The sequence below is a fragment of the Symphodus melops genome (genome assembly GCF_947650265.1).
Source record: "Symphodus melops genome assembly, chromosome: 19".
Classification (NCBI taxonomy): Eukaryota; Metazoa; Chordata; class Actinopteri; order Labriformes; family Labridae; genus Symphodus; species Symphodus melops.
The window spans coordinates 10122226-10143032 of NC_136709.1; the positions used below are offsets into that span (position 1 = coordinate 10122226).

Sequence of the window (20807 nt, forward strand, 5' to 3'; positions counted from 1 at the left end):
AAACACATTTCAGACCTGCTCACAGTCTGGATACTGTAGGCCTGTCCAGATTCATTGATGGAGGCTTTATTGACTGTTTGGATTTGACTAAAGATATTAAACCACAGTCTGATGATGTCATTATTAGCCTCAGTAGTGGCCTTTAGTTTTTTTAGTTAACATTATATAAGGCAAGCGGATGATAAAGCTAATTTCTCCATCCATTAAACAGCATTTGCTTATTTTTTATGCAAATTGGACAAACATTTATAGGATAGTCTGTGTATTAAGTGATCTGTTTATTCTACTTGATTCTGACAGTCCCAATTAATGAATTAATCTGTTTTGGGGTGTTAGGTCAAAGATAATTAAAGCTGCTTCTTCTTAACTGTATTGCTGTTGTTGCTGTCTTCTTGGTTTGTTGCATGATGTTTTGGGGGATACAGCCATGGGGCTCAGTGCCGTATGGCCGATGAATATTTGATGTCCTTTAATGGCGTTTTCGCCCTCATGCCGGAGCTCTGTTTTTCCCACCAGACTATCGCAGGGTAAGACTGTGTGGTCTCAATCCATTCTGGCACTTTCCTGGTGAATCTGGTTGCCTGCCTGGTGGTGCCACACAACAGCTGCCCATGATTTCATCATACCAGTTGTTGTGGGGGGGGGGGGGGGACTTGCTTTAAATGTAACCAGGCAGACGAATGATGCAAGAACATAATGTATCAAATCTACACCCATCCCTCACATGAAGCTGTATCCCATCCACTGTGTGTAAACGTATCACCCCCAAGGTCAGCAGATCACCTGCCGTATATATACTTCATCCCACATACATCTGAATGCATGTGCCAATATGTCCACTGGGTGCAAAAGATTGTCGCCATCAATCCTGTCAAGCAGATTAAGATCTTAACTTGCGAGCGTTTGACCCCGCCTGTCGGTCCAATTAGGAAAGTGACAGTGAGCCAGAGCAGCTATGAGTTTGCTGGGTGACCTCATCCTCTATACAACACAATCCATAACTGTCTGACAGAGAGTTACCTCCCACAAATACTTCACTATCAGCCCGTTAGTGTAAACGGATCTCTTGATCAGAGTGTTTGGGAGTCTTAAGAGTTTCAGATGAAGGGCGTGAGGATAAGGAGGAGCTGACTGGGCCTCGTGCTGGAATGTTGCATATCAGAGATTATGGTGATGTTTGTGGATGTGTGTGTGTGTGTGTGTGTGTGTGTGTGTGTGTGTGTGCGTGTGTGTGTGTGTGTGTGTGTGAGTGCGTGCGTGACCAAGACACCTGTTTACACTGTCTTTGCATGTATGAGCTTGTGTACACACAATCACAGCTGCCCCTTAGATTACATAGTTATTTTGGACCTGCGTTGGACTTGCAGGGGACAGAGGGGTTTACAGTACTCTGTTTTATCATCTCAAACATACACTCAGAGTAACCACACATCAAAGCTGGACCTTTCCGTGGTATCTGCAAGCACAGTACAGTATCAGTGAGTGAGTATGACTCCTCGGTCACCTCATGCTGTATCCATCACACTGTAAACCCATGAATGATGTGGTGGAGCGTTCGTCTCACTGATTGTTTTACAGCCAAGGTGTAAAACCTGATCAGCATGCAGCTAAAATATTTCTGATATAAATCAGTTGAATGCAGCTTAGATCTTGGGTTACCTAACTATAACCACAGCGCTCACTCTCGGGTTTCCTTACAATTGCTTTTTGTCACTTAGAGTGCTGGGAAAAAATATTGCGTAAACATAATTCATGAACTGTGGAGATTCTGAATAGCAAAAGAAAACAAGCGCTCGTATTTCTCACATACATTTTTTTTTTAACACTTGTCTTTTACAAGGACACAGTTGGCCAGTCTTGTGCGTCCCCAGACGTCCACCAACAAAACAAACATGTTCAGAATGACACTGCAAGGAACATCAGGGATGCATCTGTCACTGTCTGTGAATTACAGTGCGCCAGTTCAAGGTCACATTGGCCAATGGATGGGCTTTTCTGATTTAAGATCTTAACCGTGTTTGGCTGCAGTGTCTGTTATGAATAATTATATTTCATATAGGACAATGTGAATTCTGTAATCCTATTTCCATGATTTGCTTCAGATGAGATCATTGTTGTCATGCATGAATGACAAACAGAATGGATGACCCTGTCTAGCCATACTATCTTCCAACTCATTTGCCTCATTTTGAACCATAGACTAAACATGACAGGAGGAAGAAGCACCTGTGTTGTCACACATTGGTCTTTAAACTCCCTTTTTAATGTTGGATTTTGGTGTTTTAGCCTCGGCATCTTGTCTTTTGGAGCCAGAAATGACCGTAATCTGATTAACTTTGTATCTTCTCTAGGAATACAACTTGTCAATCACAAAAAAAATGTTTTTCTTTGCCTGGAAGAAAACTTTCAAGCAAAGAAAAACATATTTTTCTCGTCTCAGGGCAAAATGAGGGCTGGACTCACAACCATTCAACACTACTACCATGTTTCTAATGATACACAGCTTCATGTAAATGGGTGAAGTATCCCTTTAAATGTACCCGGCTTATTTTATTGTAAATGGAATCATTGTTTTGCAAATATTAATTTGAACAGAAATGTTAAAAAAAATCTTGTGTTTTAGCCTATTCAGGCACCCTCTGCTGGTCATTACAGAATGCAGGTTTTGTCTTCCTATTATAAGCTGCATATGATGTGAACATATTCATATTCTGTCTTCTACATCACCCTGAATTTTCATGCACGCTATGACATCACCACTCTGCTGCTCGTCCCTGAGGCGTCTCGCCATGACATCAGCGTCTGCAACCAGTCTGGGGGTGTCTCCCCTTTCAGTGACTTAATAACTGCAACTCTTTTGTCATCAGCGACCCCACTACTGTATCCTTGTCCTACTTTCTACACAGAGGCAGGTCGGTTGGGGTGGGCAATGCAGAGTAGCCAGGAGATATGTCCACACTGGAGCCAGATGAGGAGTTACATGAAGTGAGCGCTGAAGTGAGGGGAGTATAGGGGAGATAATGATCAGTTAATCTCCTGTCAGGTGTGGGTGTGGACACCACACTTAGGTGTGAAGGGTCTGTGTCGGAGCCAGTGGGACACAAGGTTAGAAACCTTGGATCCATGTCACAATAGTAGGTGTGAACTTTGAGACAGTGTAGTGTGAAAAAGTGGGGCAACAAAAGGAAGTAAATGTGGAAGTGCAGGGGATGACGGGTCATTGGGAGGTCTGCTGAGAATAGTTTGATGGTGAGAAATACTAACAGTGAAGGTTTAGTTCGATATTTAGAAGTGCCATGACGTGACTTTTTGCTTTTTGAACTTTCAACTTTGTGTGAAAAGGCAAAGTAGAGATTTAGGTAACAAAACAAGGGATAAACAAAGCTTGAGGTTAACATTACCACAGCTGTTTGTTTGCACTTACTGACATTGTTTCCTCTTTTCTAGATCCTTTCTTGTGTTGTGCTTACTCTCTGATGTATGTCGCTTTGGATGAAAGCATCTGCTAAATGAATTTTCGATCTTTTTTTGTTGTATTTGAATTCTCTTGTGAATTCAAATTGGTTGAAGTTCATTTGTAGGCAATCTTGACCACATTCTTCCATTTTGTTTCTGAAACACCCCTCTGAAAGTCAAGGTTGCAGAGAAAGGACATAATGATCTGACTGTTGCTTCACCTATCACCTGAGTAGGCACCCTGTAAGCACCATGGAGCTTACAAGAGGAGGGGAAGAAGGAGTCTTGAGACATGGCAACAGATTTGGACTTCTGTATACACACATTGACCTTTTCTGTACAAGGTCTGGGAATTTCAGGAGTGCAGTGATCAACATGTATTAAAAGGGCTTGAATCTCATCAAAATGTCCTTGTGTTCCCATTATGTGACCTTAATGGAGATGGTGATGGAAAGGAATCCTCTGACCCCCCTCTGAGAGCTCTGAAAAGAGGCTACTCCAGGCTGCCCAGCTTGACCTTAAAGAAGCCCCTTTGTTGGAGGCGATGTGGTCATTCTTGGGCTGTCCTCGGCTGCAGGTGGTCAGGAGCTCCCTGCTGAGGGCTGGAGAATCCCAGAGTCAGCACATTAGCCTGTGAAAAGGAGGAGATTAGGCAACCAGGGATGGGGTGGAGGGGGAAAAGCTCAGCACCCCCCACTGTGTTACTGGCCTCCTGACAGACCCTGATTTACAGCTGTAAACATAAATGATTGTTTTACCAACTGGTTTAAATTCAAATTTAATGCACTAAAGGGATCAAACAGGGACACACAATTCTCTATGTTTTTATCACTTATCAAAGATAGTTAGCTTTGATTAATTCATGCTGAGACCTCTATTTCCTGTAGCTCTGAATTATGCATAATGTCTGGTGAACCTCCTCAGGATAAATATTCAAAGAGATGCCAGGGAGTTCATAGAGCAACCGTCACACAAGTCATGAGGCGAACAAAACAATGAGACTGATTTTTTCTGTGGAGTTGGATTGAGATAAACAAACAAGACCCATCCATCGAGACTCCTTCAGATGAGGTAGGAGGCGTGAAGATTGAGGCGGGAGTAGAGAGAAAACTTTCTCAGCACAAGGGGAAGGAAATCAATAAAGCTGCTTGTATGTGAACTAGGATCAAGGAAAACTCACAGAGCTTTATTAGTGATTACACTTGCTGGGTTTTTTTTTCACTACAGATGAGAGGAGACTGCAACAGTTTGCCTCTGGGCAAAGTAAGAAAGGGCGTACAGAGAGGGAAGAATTTGTTATAGTGCAGCCTGTCTGTGCTATATAGTTAATGTATTTGCCATATGGGACTGCCAACATAAAATATGCATGTTAATCCATATGTTGAGTCTTTCTCCATAAATATTTAACGTTCCCGCCACACTGAGGGATATAAGATGAGGCTTTACATAGTTTGCTAACATAAGAGAGGTCCTAAAGTGCAGCACCAGTCTCTCACTTTCCTTGATTACAACAGGCACCGCGATGAATAAATCATAACTTTTGACAAGTGGAATCGAAAGACGTGGATTTCTAAGTGAGGCCAAAAGAAAACAAACTTTGTCGGCCACCTTAATCAAAAACACCAGAGAACAAAGCCGCCATGGGGGGGAAATATTGACGGAGAGCCACAGAGAGGTGTGGAGAGTTCAGGTTCACGTGATGTTGATCTGCGCATTCGTAGTTTGGCGCGACAGATGTTGGGGTTATTTGGAGGTGAAGGTGACGGGGTCAAACTCATCCCAGCTGAGCTACTTCATCATTTGCTAATAATATATATATATATATATATATATATTTTTTTTTTTTCAAAACTCTTGGAGTTCGCCTTTAAGCAGCAAGAAACACACTTTTGTTTTCCACCTGAAGCGGCTTTAAAAACGCAGCAATTTGAACCGGATTTGAAAAGCTTGAGGATGTTATTTGTGAACAAGGGATTTTGTTTGATTTTCATTATCTAAATTCTCTCCCACTTGAAAGGGGACCCTTCCCCTCCATTAATAATTGACTTCTTATTACCTATCCCCCTCGTCGTAGCAGCCTCGCGCTTTGATGTGGCTGCGTTGTGTTCTTTTATCAGCACGCTGTTACGTATCGATCGCAGGGGCAGATAGGAGCACTATCAAAGGGATTCCTCATGGGGCAGTCTTCACCTCGTCACCTCATACTTCTGGAATGTGGTCAAGAAAAAAAACAAAAAAAAAAACTGTACAGCTGCCTCTCACTATCACATCTCCCATAATCATCTTACCTTTCCTCATCCTTACTGAGTATTTGGAGTGATTATTCACAAAGAAAAACAAAGCTTTGGTTGAAATGAGATCATCTGGAGTAGGAGGAGCAGAAGAGGGGGGGGGTGGTTCTACCAAAAGAACCTGTAACGTCTCATGTTCTATGTGGCGGACGATGATCTCATTCATAAAGCTCATTACGGCTCACTGGAGATGTTTAACGTCAGCGGAGAAACAAACAACTGCAGACAGAATGCAAACACTGTAGATTACATTAGGATCTGGTGCACAAGACAAACATTCTTCTAAATTCAGATCAGTGTGAAAAGACGTTTGGATTGGGGTGACCTTGGTTCGGCTTGTCGTCATACCAAAACAAAACGAGTAGAAAATTGAGCCTATTAGTCACGCGTAAGCGGAGGAGAAGTGCTCGAAAGTGTCAGGGATGATAAACACTGTACTACTGCACGTGAGATGGATTATCATTTCAGGAGATTTATGTAATCCATGTTTATTGGCAAACAGAGAATTATGCTGTTTATTCTTCTCTCCAGTCCAAACACATTTCAAACATTTAATCCTTAATGCATTGATTGTCATTCGACTCTGGGAGAACGATCATCCAAAGCACTTACAAAAAAATAGAGCGTGCAGTCCTAATGAGAACATCCTATTTAACTGAGCAGAAAATACATTTTCACTGGCGAACACTTAGTGACCATTAGCAGTATCAGTGTAAGGGCCCGGCGTCTCTCCATCATCAATATCCCATAAGTAGAGTGCTCTGAATATGCGCCGCTGAGGGCCTTCATGGTGAAATTCTCCCAGTGCTGCTGCTGCTGTTTGTTGTTGATGACTCGTCCAGCCTGACTGACAGCACTTTTGTTTTCCGCGGATTAGCCAATCTGACTTCATCAGCATCCGTGAGGGGGTTCACGTAACACTGCCTGGAGGTCACTACACCCATGTGACCCCCTCCCGCCCCCCCTCCCCTCCTGCCTGCTGCCTGCCCTGATGACAGGCCTTCCACCGTCCAGACCGAGGCTAGACAGTGGACTGCTTGACCCAATCCCACACAAACACACACAGACTCATATACTTGTCACACTCTCAGACCAGAGTGTAAATTTTTAATGGAATATACATTAAGGAGCATTCATGGGGCCGATACATGATGTTTCTCCACAGCTAATATTTCAGCAGACTGTGTATCAGTTCAGGACTGAATGATTGATTTTCTAACAGGTTGCTTTTCTTGGATGAATTATTCAGCTTGTGACATCTTTAGAATATTTTGTTACATGCCTTTTTATCACAATTTTCACTCTAAATATTTTTTTATTACCAAATCACATTTTTTTTAAAGCAACAACATGCTGGATGAGATGATATATATCTGTCTGAGCAAAAATGTGTTTTTTTTGGTTAACATAGTTGTTTTCTGTTTTGTGGATCTGCATATTCAAACACATGTTTCTTTGAGCAGTCTTTCGGGAGTACTGCCTGCTGATGACTTTCTCTCTTGGCCCGCTGTCTGTGATGAGAAATGAGAGACGGCAGTGTCTGAGGTCACACAATGATTACTTGTCCTCACAAGGGGTCGAATGACTCTTAAGTGTTTTGTTTACACTTTTAACAACCCCAACTAGGCTCTGAACCAACTATAGAGAGGCCTGAAGATTCTTTAAAGAAAACAACATAGAGAGTCCACAATGTTTGTGGTAAAACGGACAATTCACTGTATTCATGCAGAGGCCTTAAAACTCTGAGGTCATACTCAGGGTGGGATGGTCAAACGCTGTAATATTGTCCTGCTAGAGTGTCCACAGGTTTGCATCACATGAAAAATCTGACAAATCAGAAACATCTCACAGTTTCTGAACTGGTTGTCATCCAAAAACACATTGCATAGTGAACACCTGGAGTGAGACCTGGCCGTATTTGAAGCTAAAACAGCATTATGTGTTCACAACAGAAAACAGAAGTTTTCAACCATTTAGTCAAAAGTGTTAAAAGATACTATGCAAAAGGTTAACATGCCTTGCTAATAGTAAATCAAGTTATTTAAAACTGTATTTACAAAGACAGAACTCCTGAAAATTTGAGCTGCAGGGACACATTTTTCACCTGCACTTTACTCAGCCCCCCTAGTTACATTTCTGCAAAGAATTCAGGTTGAGTGGATGTGTGAGTGCAGCAGGACATAATGAGTGGGCACAGGAGAAAACGTTTTTATCATGCAACAAGTATATCTTTATGCTGTAGTGAAGCGTCTTCTTACTTTTTTCCCCCTGCTTGTCAGAATTTTACGTTCCAGTTTTTCATTGATTGTGTGAATACATCCTTTTACATGTAGCATCAATAGGGAAATCCTGCGATCATGGTGTCAGACTTTGTCAGCCATAACGAGGGCAAATAGACATTTGTCTAGTAGTCAGTTATTTGCGGTCTAAATGTTAATGTCTATGATATGGTGTAAATGTTGAGTCAATGATGGCCTGCTGTTTGAGTTGGTGTGGGAAAATTAGTGTGTAGCAACCTAATTTTCCAATCCATATAGTCATACACATAGATTTATGTGTTCATTCACAGCTTGGAGAAAGATGATATTGTACTGTTTTTGTTTAATAGCTGCTGCATCTTTCAGGAGCATCTCCAGTTTCAGCTGGCTACAGTCCTAGATCTGGACAAACAAGTGCTGGATGATTATCCGCACCAGTGTTAAGTACAAATTGCACAGACTGAGTTCCTCAAAGGACTTGCTGAAGCACATCAGGTACACTCCCACTCCTGTTGGCTGCTAGCTGGCACCGACAACCTTCTCCATGCGCAAATACAAGCGAATAAAGAGCCCCTGAAAGACAAGCAAACACAGAGGGTTGCTTATCATGAAACTGTCCTTGCATGATGAGTGTAGACCCTGATTCAGTGGATTCAGTTTCACCTGCATGACAATAACAAGGACAAGTGGCCCGAGCAGACCAAAGTCATATTTGATGTGCAACATCAGACTACTTACACCTGAGGAGTGTGACATCATGATGACTATAAGCTGATAACCCGGCAACAAACCAGGGGTTGTTGTGAGCATAAAGGATTAGCCCTGAGTTTGCTTTCGCTGCTCTTTGAACCAGAAAACTCTGAAAAGAAAAGGATCTCACATGAAAGGAGCAAGCTGCTGAGAAAGCACTGAATTGGGGGCACTTTTTTCATCAAAGAGTTTGAGTCACTTCAAGAGCAGGAAAATCTTTCAAATGCCTATTGACGGGAGGCGTTCATGTGTCTTTGCAGGTGACAGTTTTGTGTATGCCGTGTATGCCGTGTCTGTCTGGCATATCAGGTAAGGTCTCTGTCTCCTTCCTACATTGTTTGCGGATAATGAGGTGTGATTAAATATGAATGCTAAGTGTTTGGTGGCTGGAGCCCAGAGCTGAAACTGGACCCAGAATGGTCTACAGGCAGCATAATTAGTAGCTGCTGATAGATGCCTATTATGGTGCTTTTCCACACAATGCTTGCAGGCCTCTAAGCTGGACCTCCACACTGCAGCAGCATGCCGCCCGCCTTTGAGCCATGCAATGTTAATTAAACGGGAAATGAATAAATCCTGCATCAGATTAGCTGTTTCTGTGCTGTTTTGATTATAATCAGCTTCATTTAAATAGTTTAATGGTAAGCTGTGATTAAATATGAAGCTATTTATCTTGTTTTCTTAATCTCTTTTTTATTATTACCCTCCGGGGATTTACAGTTGAAAGTATGACGAAAATCCTGCAGAAAACAATATCAGCATTTCAAAGCACCAAAGGACCAGTGTGATGCCTTTAACGGTGGAAAAAAAGCCCTTTGTGCCCATGTGAAGGGCTGTGTTTGGTTTTGAGGGCTCTGAGGATTGTCACAGCCCCGGTGTGAGATTGACTCATTCATTCTTCCACTCTTCATCCTCTTTTTCTCTGCAGCATGGCTGTGGACACCGCTGTGCCGCATCACTTCAGAGAGGTAGAGACGGAGTCATGTCCACAGCTGTTAGGACATGCCTGCTTTGAGGTGCTGTGGCTTTAATGTGCAGATCAAACACGGTGGCTTTGTGAAGCAGGATAACTGGTCAGCTCTCCCACACAGTCCTCCAATCTTATCGACCGTGTGCATGTGTTTGAGAGTTACCCGCCACACACACACACACATACACACACACACACACACACACACACTTATACTCCTCCAAAGAGTGAGCAGAGCAGCTTGACACTTCAGATAGTCTCATTAAGTGAAGCCCAGAGTTTCCGAGACTCCTGCTCACGAGTTGCCGTCGGGCAAAAAATATTGGCGAGACGTGAAGACAGGCTGCTGCTTTACAATTGATTCTTCTCGCTAGGCATGATGAAAGCATCACCTGCAGTCTGAGAACTGCTGGACTTCAGCTACATTGTATCATGCAGAGCTTTGTTGCAATGCCTGCAGTGAAGATCAAATAGGGGGCGGTTCAGGAAAGGGTCAGTGTATGTAGAGCGGTTACACATGCCACAACAGTTTTAGTTTTCCTCCTTTCCAGCAGATGAGAGAGCGTCTATGAGCTGGGATTAAGGAAGGAATGACATAAACATGTTCATGCTGCAGACTGTGAACGGACATGTTGGCCCATGCTTGGCATCATACGGTCATCACAGGAGTCGGCTGATAGGGATGCACAGGTTAAACCACCCACAAAGCAAGATTAAATGATTGTCTTAACAGGATATTTGGGAAATGAAAGATGTCATATTGTCACGCAGTACTAAAAGTAATGAAGCCCCATGTTATTATCCTCTCTCAGAGATGTATTGTTTATGGTTGGTTGACAAAAATAGCGCTTTATTACACAGAGGATTAAGATGTATCAGGCTTTGCCTACAATCCTTTTTCCTGTTTTTTTGTTGTTGTTGTTGATCTTTATAGTCAGTAAAGTAATGATGACCTCATTCACTACATTTGGATATTTTTTTACACTTTTATCAGCTCCTGTCTCTATTTCTCTTGAGACTGAGCTTTGTTAAGTGTGGAACAATCCTCCACAACAGCAACAAAGAGCTTTGTAACTGAGTCACTTTAAGAGTGTGAGGATTGGCTGGTAGTCTACAGCCAGACGGGATGTATGATTACCAGACAGCCTTTACAAAGGGGGCCATTTGCTGTGGCGCTCTCAGTTACGGCGGACAGATCGAGTGTCATTGCTTCATAACCGGCCTCACCTTCACAATTTCTAGAAGAAGTCGGGATCGAGCCGGGGATCCACTTCACTACACCTGCTGCATTATTCACCCTGTCTTTACTCGGGAGGGACTATCATGGCTTAAATACTGACAGACCAACAAACACACTTTCACGATTTGTTAGCTCTTCTTTTCTGACTGTTGTATCTCCTTTGATATATAATGATATAAACAACAGGTAGACAGGGTTATGCAAGTGGTGAGAATTCCAGCTCTTTTCAGAGAGACTCTCAGCCTCAGCTCAGTAATGGCTCCTAAACAGCTTTCCATTTAGTACAAAACTTTGCTGTTTTGACCTATAATTTTATGTGCACATATATCACTTTTAAAAAAGTGCAATTATACTAAGCCTTGTAATTTCCAGAGTCCCTTACTATTATATTATGTCTGAGATAGGAAGAAAAAAAAACATGTAACAAATCTAAAAAGAACAATCAAACTATATAGCATAATGTTGATATTTTTTTTCCACCAATAAGAGATATACAATGGTCTTCATCAGTAATAATTCCAAATATCACCTTATCAAACAACAAAAAAAACAACAACTTATCATTGTGGTTAAATAAAATATTTTCATCTATAGTTAACTTAAATTGTATGATGAAATATGAAACTCTAATATTTCTGTTGTGCTCTAAATTGCTCTAAAATTGTGCTCCATCTTAAAATGCACATGAAAAGTGGCAGAGAAGCAAGCTCCCCTTTTATCAGGTCACTGCTCCAGAAGGATCTCTGCCATTGGGTCAGTGTGCCGCACATTCCTCATCTAACTGGCTCGCTGACAGGACTCAGTTGCCATGGAATATGTCCAGTTGGAGCTAATAAGATCCCTCTTTTCCAGTTTCTAGGCAGGATTCAGACACAAGAATGGTTTGGTGGAAGACCTTCATGCTGAATGTGTGAGTGTGCGTTTACATTAAAGACGTGCGTGCACGTGCACATAAGAGAATGAGATATCAAGAGGGAAAATGGCCTTTTGAGGTTACAGAGGAAGTAGGGCATGTGATTGTGCAGCCATGTGTGTTTGTGCACACTTGTCTGTGCACACATGCTTCTTCTGCAAGTGCGTGTGTGTGCGTGTGTGTGTGTGTGTGTGTGTGTGTGTGATTGTGCATGCATCGTTCTCCAGGAACAGTTTTCTGATGTAACACAATTTGATGCCCGCTCACTCTCTCTCAGGGTTCTCGGGCGTCTGTGGGAACTTATTTATGAACACTAGCTTTTCACAATGTAAAAATGAATGAATATGTAGTTTTTCACTGAAGACAGACGAAGACGCATAAGAAGAAATATGCCAGGCATCGTATTCTGTTAATGTCAAAGAGAGACTGCATTGATAAGAGGAGTGGGGGGCATTTAAAATACTTTAACAAGTCTTATATCAACACAAAGTAATAATGCAAATTCTTATAGACATAGCTCAATTAGTTAAGTCAACAATGTGTTGTATTTATAATTGATGTTCTATGTAGCGGTAAGAGGTACAGTGGGTATATCCATATTCATTATTTATGTTATAGAGGCCTGTATATATGTCCCACTGAGAGCTGCTTTATGGCCTCTATGATTTCTAATATCATAGGTTAATGCATGTTAATAAATAATACATGTTTGTTATCTTAAGATATATCAACTGTCAGTATACATGGGATCTTTGTAAATATTTTATTCATCTTCAACAGTCAAATGCTTAGTTACTAATTACTTTTGTTCCCAACTTTTATTACCTACATTTAGAATATGTTTATGTCCTTAGTGTTTCTATGGCAAGGACCTGTACTTAAACAGAGTCTTACTGTCTCTTTAGTAATTACAGGTGTTTTCTATATAGCTTCTTAAGTACACTGTAAAAAAAAAACTGTTGTTTTAACGGTAAACTTCCGGCAGCTGTGGTTGCCGAAACACTACCGTAAAATTACGGTAAACATTTTCTTCATTTACTATCGATACTGTTGATTTTACGGTTAAAAAATGTGCCTCATTCCATATTTTACTGTTAAAAAAAAAAGTTTGAACCTTTAAAAAATTTTGTTTTACTTGAAAATTTACATGGAAATACCGCATAAAATAAAGTTTGTTTCATGGCATATGACGGTTTTTTGCTTGACAATTAACAGTCTAAAATATAAACTACTAATTTATTCTGTAAAAATTCCCAAAAATTACTGCAAATATTAAGGTTTGCACAGAAATTCCCCTCAAAAATTACAGTAAATCAATGTCTATTAGTAATAGCAATGAGTGCTAGTGCTGCTAATTTTATGGTTAAAAATGGTGTTTTAGTCCATATTTTACTGTAAAAGCATGTTCATTAATTGTATAATTAGTACTATGAATTATAAACTACTGCTTAAATCCATCAATGTAAAAATCTAACAAAAGATGTTTGAAGCATACTTTACTTCTCTATATTTATCAGAGTAGAATCAGAACATAATATAAAATAAGAAAAGATCACATGTAAAGAAAAAAATTAATATACTTTGAATATTCAGCCAAATTAGCATTTCCACTGTTATCATTCATTCTGTTCTGTAAACTTAAAACAAAGAGCATGAATTAATATTGTCAAATTACTTAATGTACTAAAACAGCAACACAAAAAATATCCACCTTAAACTTTTCAAATATATAAACTCTTTATTTGATATTTGTGAGGTTGTAAATATCAAATATTTGAAGTTTTACATATCACAAAATATCTATGAATAACATCATAACATCTATAAAAACATCATGTAAGAAATGTTCACTTTGAAACTGTTTCAATTTCAAACTTGTGTAGTAGCTGAAGACACAATTTGCCAAGAAACCTTGAGACTTAATTTGAGAACATTTAAGTGCATTTTTTGGTACAAATATAACCACAAAGTGACATCAGTCTACATACAGGGTATCATTTTCACGTCATCAAAATAAAATCATCCCTGAAGGGGAGCAAAATTTCAAATCTTGCATCATAAAGCTAAAGAATATACAATCTCTATGACTGCAAGGAATTGTAACACTTCACTTGAGAGCTTTACCATTTTTAAGACAATTCTGGAACTAGCAACAACATGTACAAACTGTACCAGACAATTTATCTAGTAAAAATATAGCTTTTGTAAAACTTTCAGAAATGTAACTCTAACAACAAAATATCTGCATTTTATATAACATCCAGTGTACCTTTTATCATATCATCCCTCAGCATCACTGGTAGGTCCACTCGTGGTCAGCAAGGTCTGAGATCAGAGTGAGGACCCTGGGATTGACTGAGAACACTTTCTTCTTCTTCTTATTCCACTCGACTTTGGTGCCTTTCTCAGGATTTATTGAAAAGAAACACCTTTAAGAAGGAAGGAAGGAAGGAAGGAAGGAAGGAAGGAAGGAAGGAAAGAAAGAAAGAAAACATCAGATGGGTCATCAAATGCAGTGTATTTTCTAATATTATAAAAAGAAAGAAATTTTACCGTTGGAGGAACTCCAGTGTAGACCGTAGTTCCACTGGGTAGTGTATGTTGAAGCAGTAGTAACTGCCAAACATCAGGCAGATGGCAGATGTGAAGGAAGTGATGTGGTTGTTGACAATCTCTTGGTCGATGCTCAACATAAATGTCTCAGCGGCCAAGCAGGAGGACCCTAAAAATACAAGAGACAAGAGCTTCAATATCAGCCATACAAATCCAGTGGTACTTATTTATTACAGGTTTGGTTCAGTTTACTTACCACACACAATAAGGCAGGGTGTTGGTGGAACATCCTTCATCTGAACCTCCTCAGCAAGGCTTGTCTTCTCAACGAAATGGAACTGATGCTCTTCTTTCTCATCAAAATGAGCCAGTAAAAGAAGCACCATCTGTATGATTTCTTCTGAACAACCAGTGGACTGACCTCTTTCAGTTTCCTGCTTTAGAAGAGCATCCAGAACTTGTTTGCGTTTATGTGCATCAACACGTTTGAAGAAGTTTAGCAGACGTGCCCCCTTTTTGTCCACATTGGCAAGGAAGGACTCGATCAAACTAATGCCAGTCAGTTCCTGGAAGTGTGCTGCCATACCAACTTCCTTAAACAAAAATGGCCATTCCTGGCATAATTTCTGGATGCTTGCACCTTTATTGATCTCTTTGCGCTGTGTGAAATAGGTGGACTTGATTAATTCTTTCACAGCATCTGAATTGTAGTTCATCTCATCAAACATCTTCATTTGTTCTTTTTTTTCTAGCTGACTCTCCACAGTCTCAGGGAGTGGCAAATGTTTCGGCTCCCAGTTGACACAGCCATACGTGTCCTGAACACTTGCTCTTTGTTCAGCAGTTATTTCATCGGTGTCATCATCTGATGCTACTTTGCGTTTCTTTATCTTTGGTGTGTCAGGTCGTTTGACATTTTCAACTCTTGACTGGAGCTGCTTTACCAGGGAATGGTATCCAAGTCCAATAACATCACCATCAATCACATCTTGAAGAGACTTTGGATACCTGGCCACCATCCTTTTTGCTATCTCTGTGGTGTTGTGTTTGGTTGGATTCTTACAAATCTTCATCATCTCAGAGACCACAGTCCTCACCATTTCTCGTCGTAGTCGGGCACTTGGCCTTTTCTGTCTTTCCAAACTCTGTACCAACTCTTCAGGGAGCTTCTGCCATGGTATCTGAAAATTGTCTACCCAGTTTGGTGCAAGTGCATAACAGTTTCCTGAAGGTGATGATGTAGCTGTGGATGATGCTGGTGAGGCAGTGACTGAGGATGGAGAAGGAGAGGAAAGGAGAGACACTGGAGAGGAACATGCCGGGGCTGGAGTTGGAGTGGATGAGTCTGTAAAAGTACAACAAAAAAACATTTGAAAGCATTATACCTTGAATGTTTTTCTCCTCTGTAACAGAATGTAACATACTTATAAATTTCTAGATAATTTGTTGAGTGGTTCCCAAACTTTTCCCACTCATGGCCCACTCAAACTCACCATTTTGGGCCCAGGCAGCAACCAGTCGTCTGGCTTGTATTGGCCTTAATACTGGCAGCAAGTCTCCCTCTGTAATGTACACTAAATCAGCTGTTGTATCGGCACCAAGTGCCTTCAAAGTATCTTCTACTGTCTTGACAACGCAATCAGGAAGATCCGGTAGCACTGCTGCTACAGCATCACACAGCTTCTCTGGCATCTGTGACTGAGCCATATCTGCTAAGACACAGACAAGAGAATTTAGCATATGGCCCACTGTAATTAAAGCACTTAGTGTGAAAAGAGACTGTGCTTCAGTGGGACAATCTGGTTTCCGTTTTGTATGTAATATGATAAAGGCCACATGTCAACCAGGTCACTAACAAGTCTGCAATCTAATCTTCCAGTGTCCTTTTTTACAGTGTACATGTGGTAGTGTGAAAGAAATTCCCCATCATGCACTCTCATGAGAAAATGAAGTGCAAATTCATCTTTCACAAGAATGAGGATGATTTCACCAAACTCGATGGAATCATCATTCTTAGTGACAACAAATTGGCCCTTCTTGTAAATGATCCCATTATACTGCACGTTAACATGAATTGTTGTATTTCTTTCAGTGAAGCCAAAATGGAGGACTGTGCCTTTAACTTGCTCACTGTAAAGCTCTGAGTAAAATGGTGAGCTGTCTTTTATTTGCAAGGCTGGAGGACTTACTGACCCAGCAGAAAGAAAGGCCTGAAACATCTGATGCCTCTCTGAAAGAGTCAAACACAGATTTTTGAAATTCTTCAGATGCCTTGTACATCTTTTGAAGTAACTATGTTTGCTCTCAAACCGCATAGTCCATAGCCTGATGAGTGGGCCAAATTTCAGAATCAGTCCTGAATAATGCCGCAAATAATGATGTTTAGGTCTCAAGTTGATTTCTGGAAATAGTGTCTTCCTGGTTTCCAAATATTCTTGGATGAGTACATCCAGATAAGCGACCTGAGCTATGGAAATTTGCTGAGCACAAATCAGGTCAACAATGTCCTTAAGCTGCAAAATTAACTGCCACACACTATCTTGGGGGTCCTGCACTTTGTCTCCAATTATAAGAGGCAACAGTCTCAAGAAGTTCCAGTTTTGGACAGCATGTCCACTCAGTTTTAGTGTTTGAGGACTGACCTCACAAGGTTTGGAACAAGCATCTGTTGCTTTGTATTCAAACTGCTTGATTCGCCTGTTCAAAATTGTGTAGGTGAACCATTTCTTTTTGTTGATGAAGTATTTGAGGCAAATAGCAACATCATACGAGAGGACACCCTCAAAGATGTCATGACCGAGACAGGGAGGCAGGCCAGGTGAACAAACATCAAAGTTTTGCAAAGTATTAAATACCGACCTGAACTTTATCCCTTGTACTTGTGGGGAATCCTCCTTCTCCAGCTGTTCAATGGCAGATCTGTATATTTCTGGAGTCCGCTCCAGTCCACAGATGTTAGGATCAGCACCCTGAAATTCAGTTCGAGAAATCAGACAATATCTGCAGAAGTACTCGGAAGAACTGAAATTTTCTGTAAAACCACCAATTGCGTGAGAGCCCAGGTTGTCTCCAGCAATGCAGTAGAGAGCTCCCTTTACTACAGGTTCATCTCCTATTGTTATCCCATTTTCCTCCAGTTGTTTCAGATCAGTAAGCAGTTCAGAAAAAACCTTGGCATGGCCAAACTCCTTAAAATCTTTCTCTCTACACAATAAAACCAGCTGCATGTGGTCAACATTTGATCGCACATGGGGGGGCATGTTGAGTAGAGAGAAGTACACAGCCAAAACCTTGTGCTTCTTTTTTGCAGAACCTAATGGGTTCACAACTTCGAACGCATCCTGGTATAAAACCAGCTTGAGACAGTTTGGGTTTTCCTGAAAAAATGTGTTTGACACAAACACCTTACCATCACAACTGTCAGAGAGAACATCTGTTTTGGAAACATCATTAGGATCCACTGACATGAGGCCCTGCCAAAAACCAGACTCCAGCATACCCTTTAAAGTGTCTAGCACAGGAATATAATAGGCACACCTCTCTGTCCTGTTCTCATCTCTGCCCAACAACACTTTTTTGGGCTCCACATATTTGAACATGTCTTTAAAGCTCTGGGCCCTTGAGTAAGCAGTTCTCATGGGCCCTCTGTGGCAAGCTGTAAACAAGTCAGATTGTTTAATTGTGTCACAGATTTTTACAATGTCTTCATCTGAAGCTGACATATCTTTTAGAAGTAAGTTAAGTTGATTCAAAGTATATGTCTGTCCCAACTCGTGTATATTCTGTATTTCTTCAACAATGTTTTGAATGGTAGACACTGGAAGAAGATGCTGTCCCTGCAGTTTTATGTAAAACATACATATATTTCTCAGATACAGGTCACTGAAATTAGACCCATCCCCAATAATGTTTTCAGCATCTGACATGCTGGCAGCTCCCTGTGTGCTAGCACTTGTAGTGGGACTCTCACACTGTGTATCTTTGGTTGATGGACAAATCACATTTTCTGACCAATGTCTGTGCTTTCTGGACATGTGAGAGGTAAAGGACGTTTTTGCAGTGAACACATTTTTGCATCCTCTCACTGGGCAAGCTACATGACGCCCTTCTGCTATGTGCTCCTTTAAGTGAGCGACCAACGATTTAGTTCCCTCACACTGGCGTTCGCAAAGTGAGATGGTGCATTTTAATGGCGCTAAAGTCGTATCCTGAGTAACTGTTGGTGTACTGCTGTGGTGACGATAGAAGTGCGACTTTAACGCGGTATATCCAGAAAACACCTGCTTACAACTTGTTCCAACACATTTGAAAACACGTCGGGGTTCATTGCGGTGCAGTTTGCAATGTAAAACATAGGCTTTTACAGACGTAACGTTTTCTCCACATACATTACAGGAATACATATTCAACAGTCAAAAACACACAGAGCTTATATCCACAACACGAGCAGCGTAGTTAGCTAACCGGAGGCTTCAGCACAGACGGACCCGCTTTAGCTTGATGCTAAGCGGCTAACTACACAGCGCATTTTTTTTAAAGCAGTCAAACTGATTAAACGATTGCTAATAAGTCACTCGGTCTCTTTAATTGGTGTTGCTGTACTTACCGAGGTGTACTGACGACAGGCTTTGGCTGGAAATCATAAAAAAGTCCAGACGCTGATGAAAGCTGCTCCTCTGGTGAAGACCGTGAACCGGAGTGTGTCAGAGGTTAACGTACGATGCGTCAGATGCGATGCGCTGATTGGCCCGTTTTGAATTTCAGGCGCGCTATCAAAGAATGCACAGTCTGTCGAACGAACTGTAGGGGGGCATACGACTTCTACTCAGTTTAGATAGATAGATCAGATTAATGTTTTAAAACAAATGTGTGTGTGTGTGTATATATATATATAATACAAAAGTTCATATGAGAGTTATTTTCAAGATATGAATTTAAACAACATTTTAAAACATTTAAAGGCAAACTGTTGTCTTAGGATAGATATTGTTAATATAATTCATTGTAAAGGGAAATAAACAGGCTCTTCAACCATATGAAAAACAATGACAATTAGCATTGTAACAACAGAGAAATAATCTAAATAAAGTTAAAAATTAAAAATAAAGTTTTCAGTTGTTCGGTTATCAGCACAATAGTATAGTACAATAGTAGTTACAAACTGCATTCTTTATGAGAAATGAATGTAAAAACTGTAGTGTGACCTGTTATAAATATTACAGTATGTTTCAGTGATCAGCACAACAGTACATACATTTAACTGTGAAATATTGTATTCTTTTCAAGAAATAAATGCAAAAATCACAGTATTGAATGTTATACATATTACGGCATTTTTCCATTAAAAAAACTGTGCAAGAGTAGGGAAACGTATTTTTTCAAGAGAAAAAATGTAAAAAACACAGTTTTTTCCTGATTAACTTATTTACGGTGATTCTGTGTTATATAAACAGTATCAAACTGTTTTTGAGATTTACAGATTTTTACTGTCACGATTGACAGTTTTTCACCGCAAAATTTACGAACATTTCTTACAGTGTAGGGGGATCTTTTTGTTAGGCTGGGACACAAAAGGAAGCTGCAGCTAATGCTCTCACGTCTTTGCACCCTCGAGTTGTTTACAGTGTTCACTCATGCAAGAGGAGATCACATTTCCAATATCACACTGAGTGAGGAAACCAATCCTGTCTTCCACAGTGCAGCCCCGCCTCTGTCTTTGGAGAGGCTGCAGGTGTGCAAAAACCAAGAGGTCCATCCAATTCAGGTGGGACAGAGGAGGCAGGGAGCCGTGACTTCTCACACTGCTCAGTGGTGGGACATGATCACAGCTGATGGACACAGAGAAATGGAGTAAGAGAAAGAGGAGTTGGCGGCAGGGTGAGGATGTGTGAGAGAATGCATATAGGGTCTGCCTCAGCTCCAGCTGTCCAGGGGGTTTATTGATGGTGATAGCCCAGAGGGGAGGAGGCAGATCCCGAGTATCTGCCCTGCCCAACATAAAAAGAGCAAGGACACAGTTAACTATTCATTCTCCGCTGTTCAAATCATTTAATTATATAATTGATTTGATCCCTGAATTTAACCTTTTTGATTTTTTTTATCAAACCAGAAACTGTCAAGATCTTAATCATACATTCACCTGAAGTTGACACAATGACACATTTTGCATTTAGAAGACTACACATTTTTTTATGATAGATCTATGCTCTCACACTTTATGGTTTTCTCTCTGTATACTTTTCTAATGTATACCTCACAGGCTTTCATTTGTAAAAACAAACGTGTTTTTAAACTTTTACAACAAACTCCTCTCCTCGGCTACAGGATATAGACGACACATTTATTGTAGGCCAGTTGTACACACTTGTACACTTGT

At 40.7% G+C, this 20807-nt stretch overlaps 2 protein-coding genes across 2 annotated transcripts in view; both read right to left on the reverse strand.

The window, feature by feature from the left end:
* The window catches only part of gchfr (GTP cyclohydrolase I feedback regulator), an 83444-nt gene extending 63065 nt beyond the window's left edge, over positions 1-20379 (reverse strand). Inside the window, exon 1 of the mRNA XM_079370011.1 lies at positions 20375-20379. The gene's annotated coding sequence lies outside the window, so the exon portion shown is untranslated. The remainder of the gene's footprint in view (positions 1-20374) is intronic.
* On the reverse strand, positions 13591-19125 carry LOC306840364 (uncharacterized protein). The gene is made up of 6 exons (XM_079369596.1): positions 19038-19125; positions 17291-17400; positions 15925-16140; positions 14688-15776; positions 14432-14600; positions 13591-14307 (listed from the first exon to the last, which is right to left on the reverse strand). The coding sequence occupies exons 3-6, from the start codon at positions 16136-16138 to the stop codon at positions 14172-14174; spliced, it is 1608 nt and encodes a 535-aa protein (XP_079225722.1). The 5' UTR covers positions 16139-16140; positions 17291-17400; positions 19038-19125; the 3' UTR covers positions 13591-14171.
* Positions 20380-20807: the final 428 nt, after the last annotated feature.

Bases quoted from the DNA above. Each gene is read 5' to 3' on its own strand.
- LOC306840364 (XM_079369596.1), bottom strand. From the start codon at position 16,138: ATGGCTCAGTCACAGATGCCAGAGAAGCTGTGTGATGCTGTAGCAGCA. The intron at 15,777-15,924 runs GTGAGTTTGAGT...GTACTTTTACAG, and splicing joins TGCTGCCTGGGCCCAAAATG to ACTCATCCACTCCAACTCCA. The intron at 14,601-14,687 runs GTAAGTAAACTG...TTGTATTTTTAG, and splicing joins ACCCTGCCTTATTGTGTGTG to GGTCCTCCTGCTTGGCCGCT.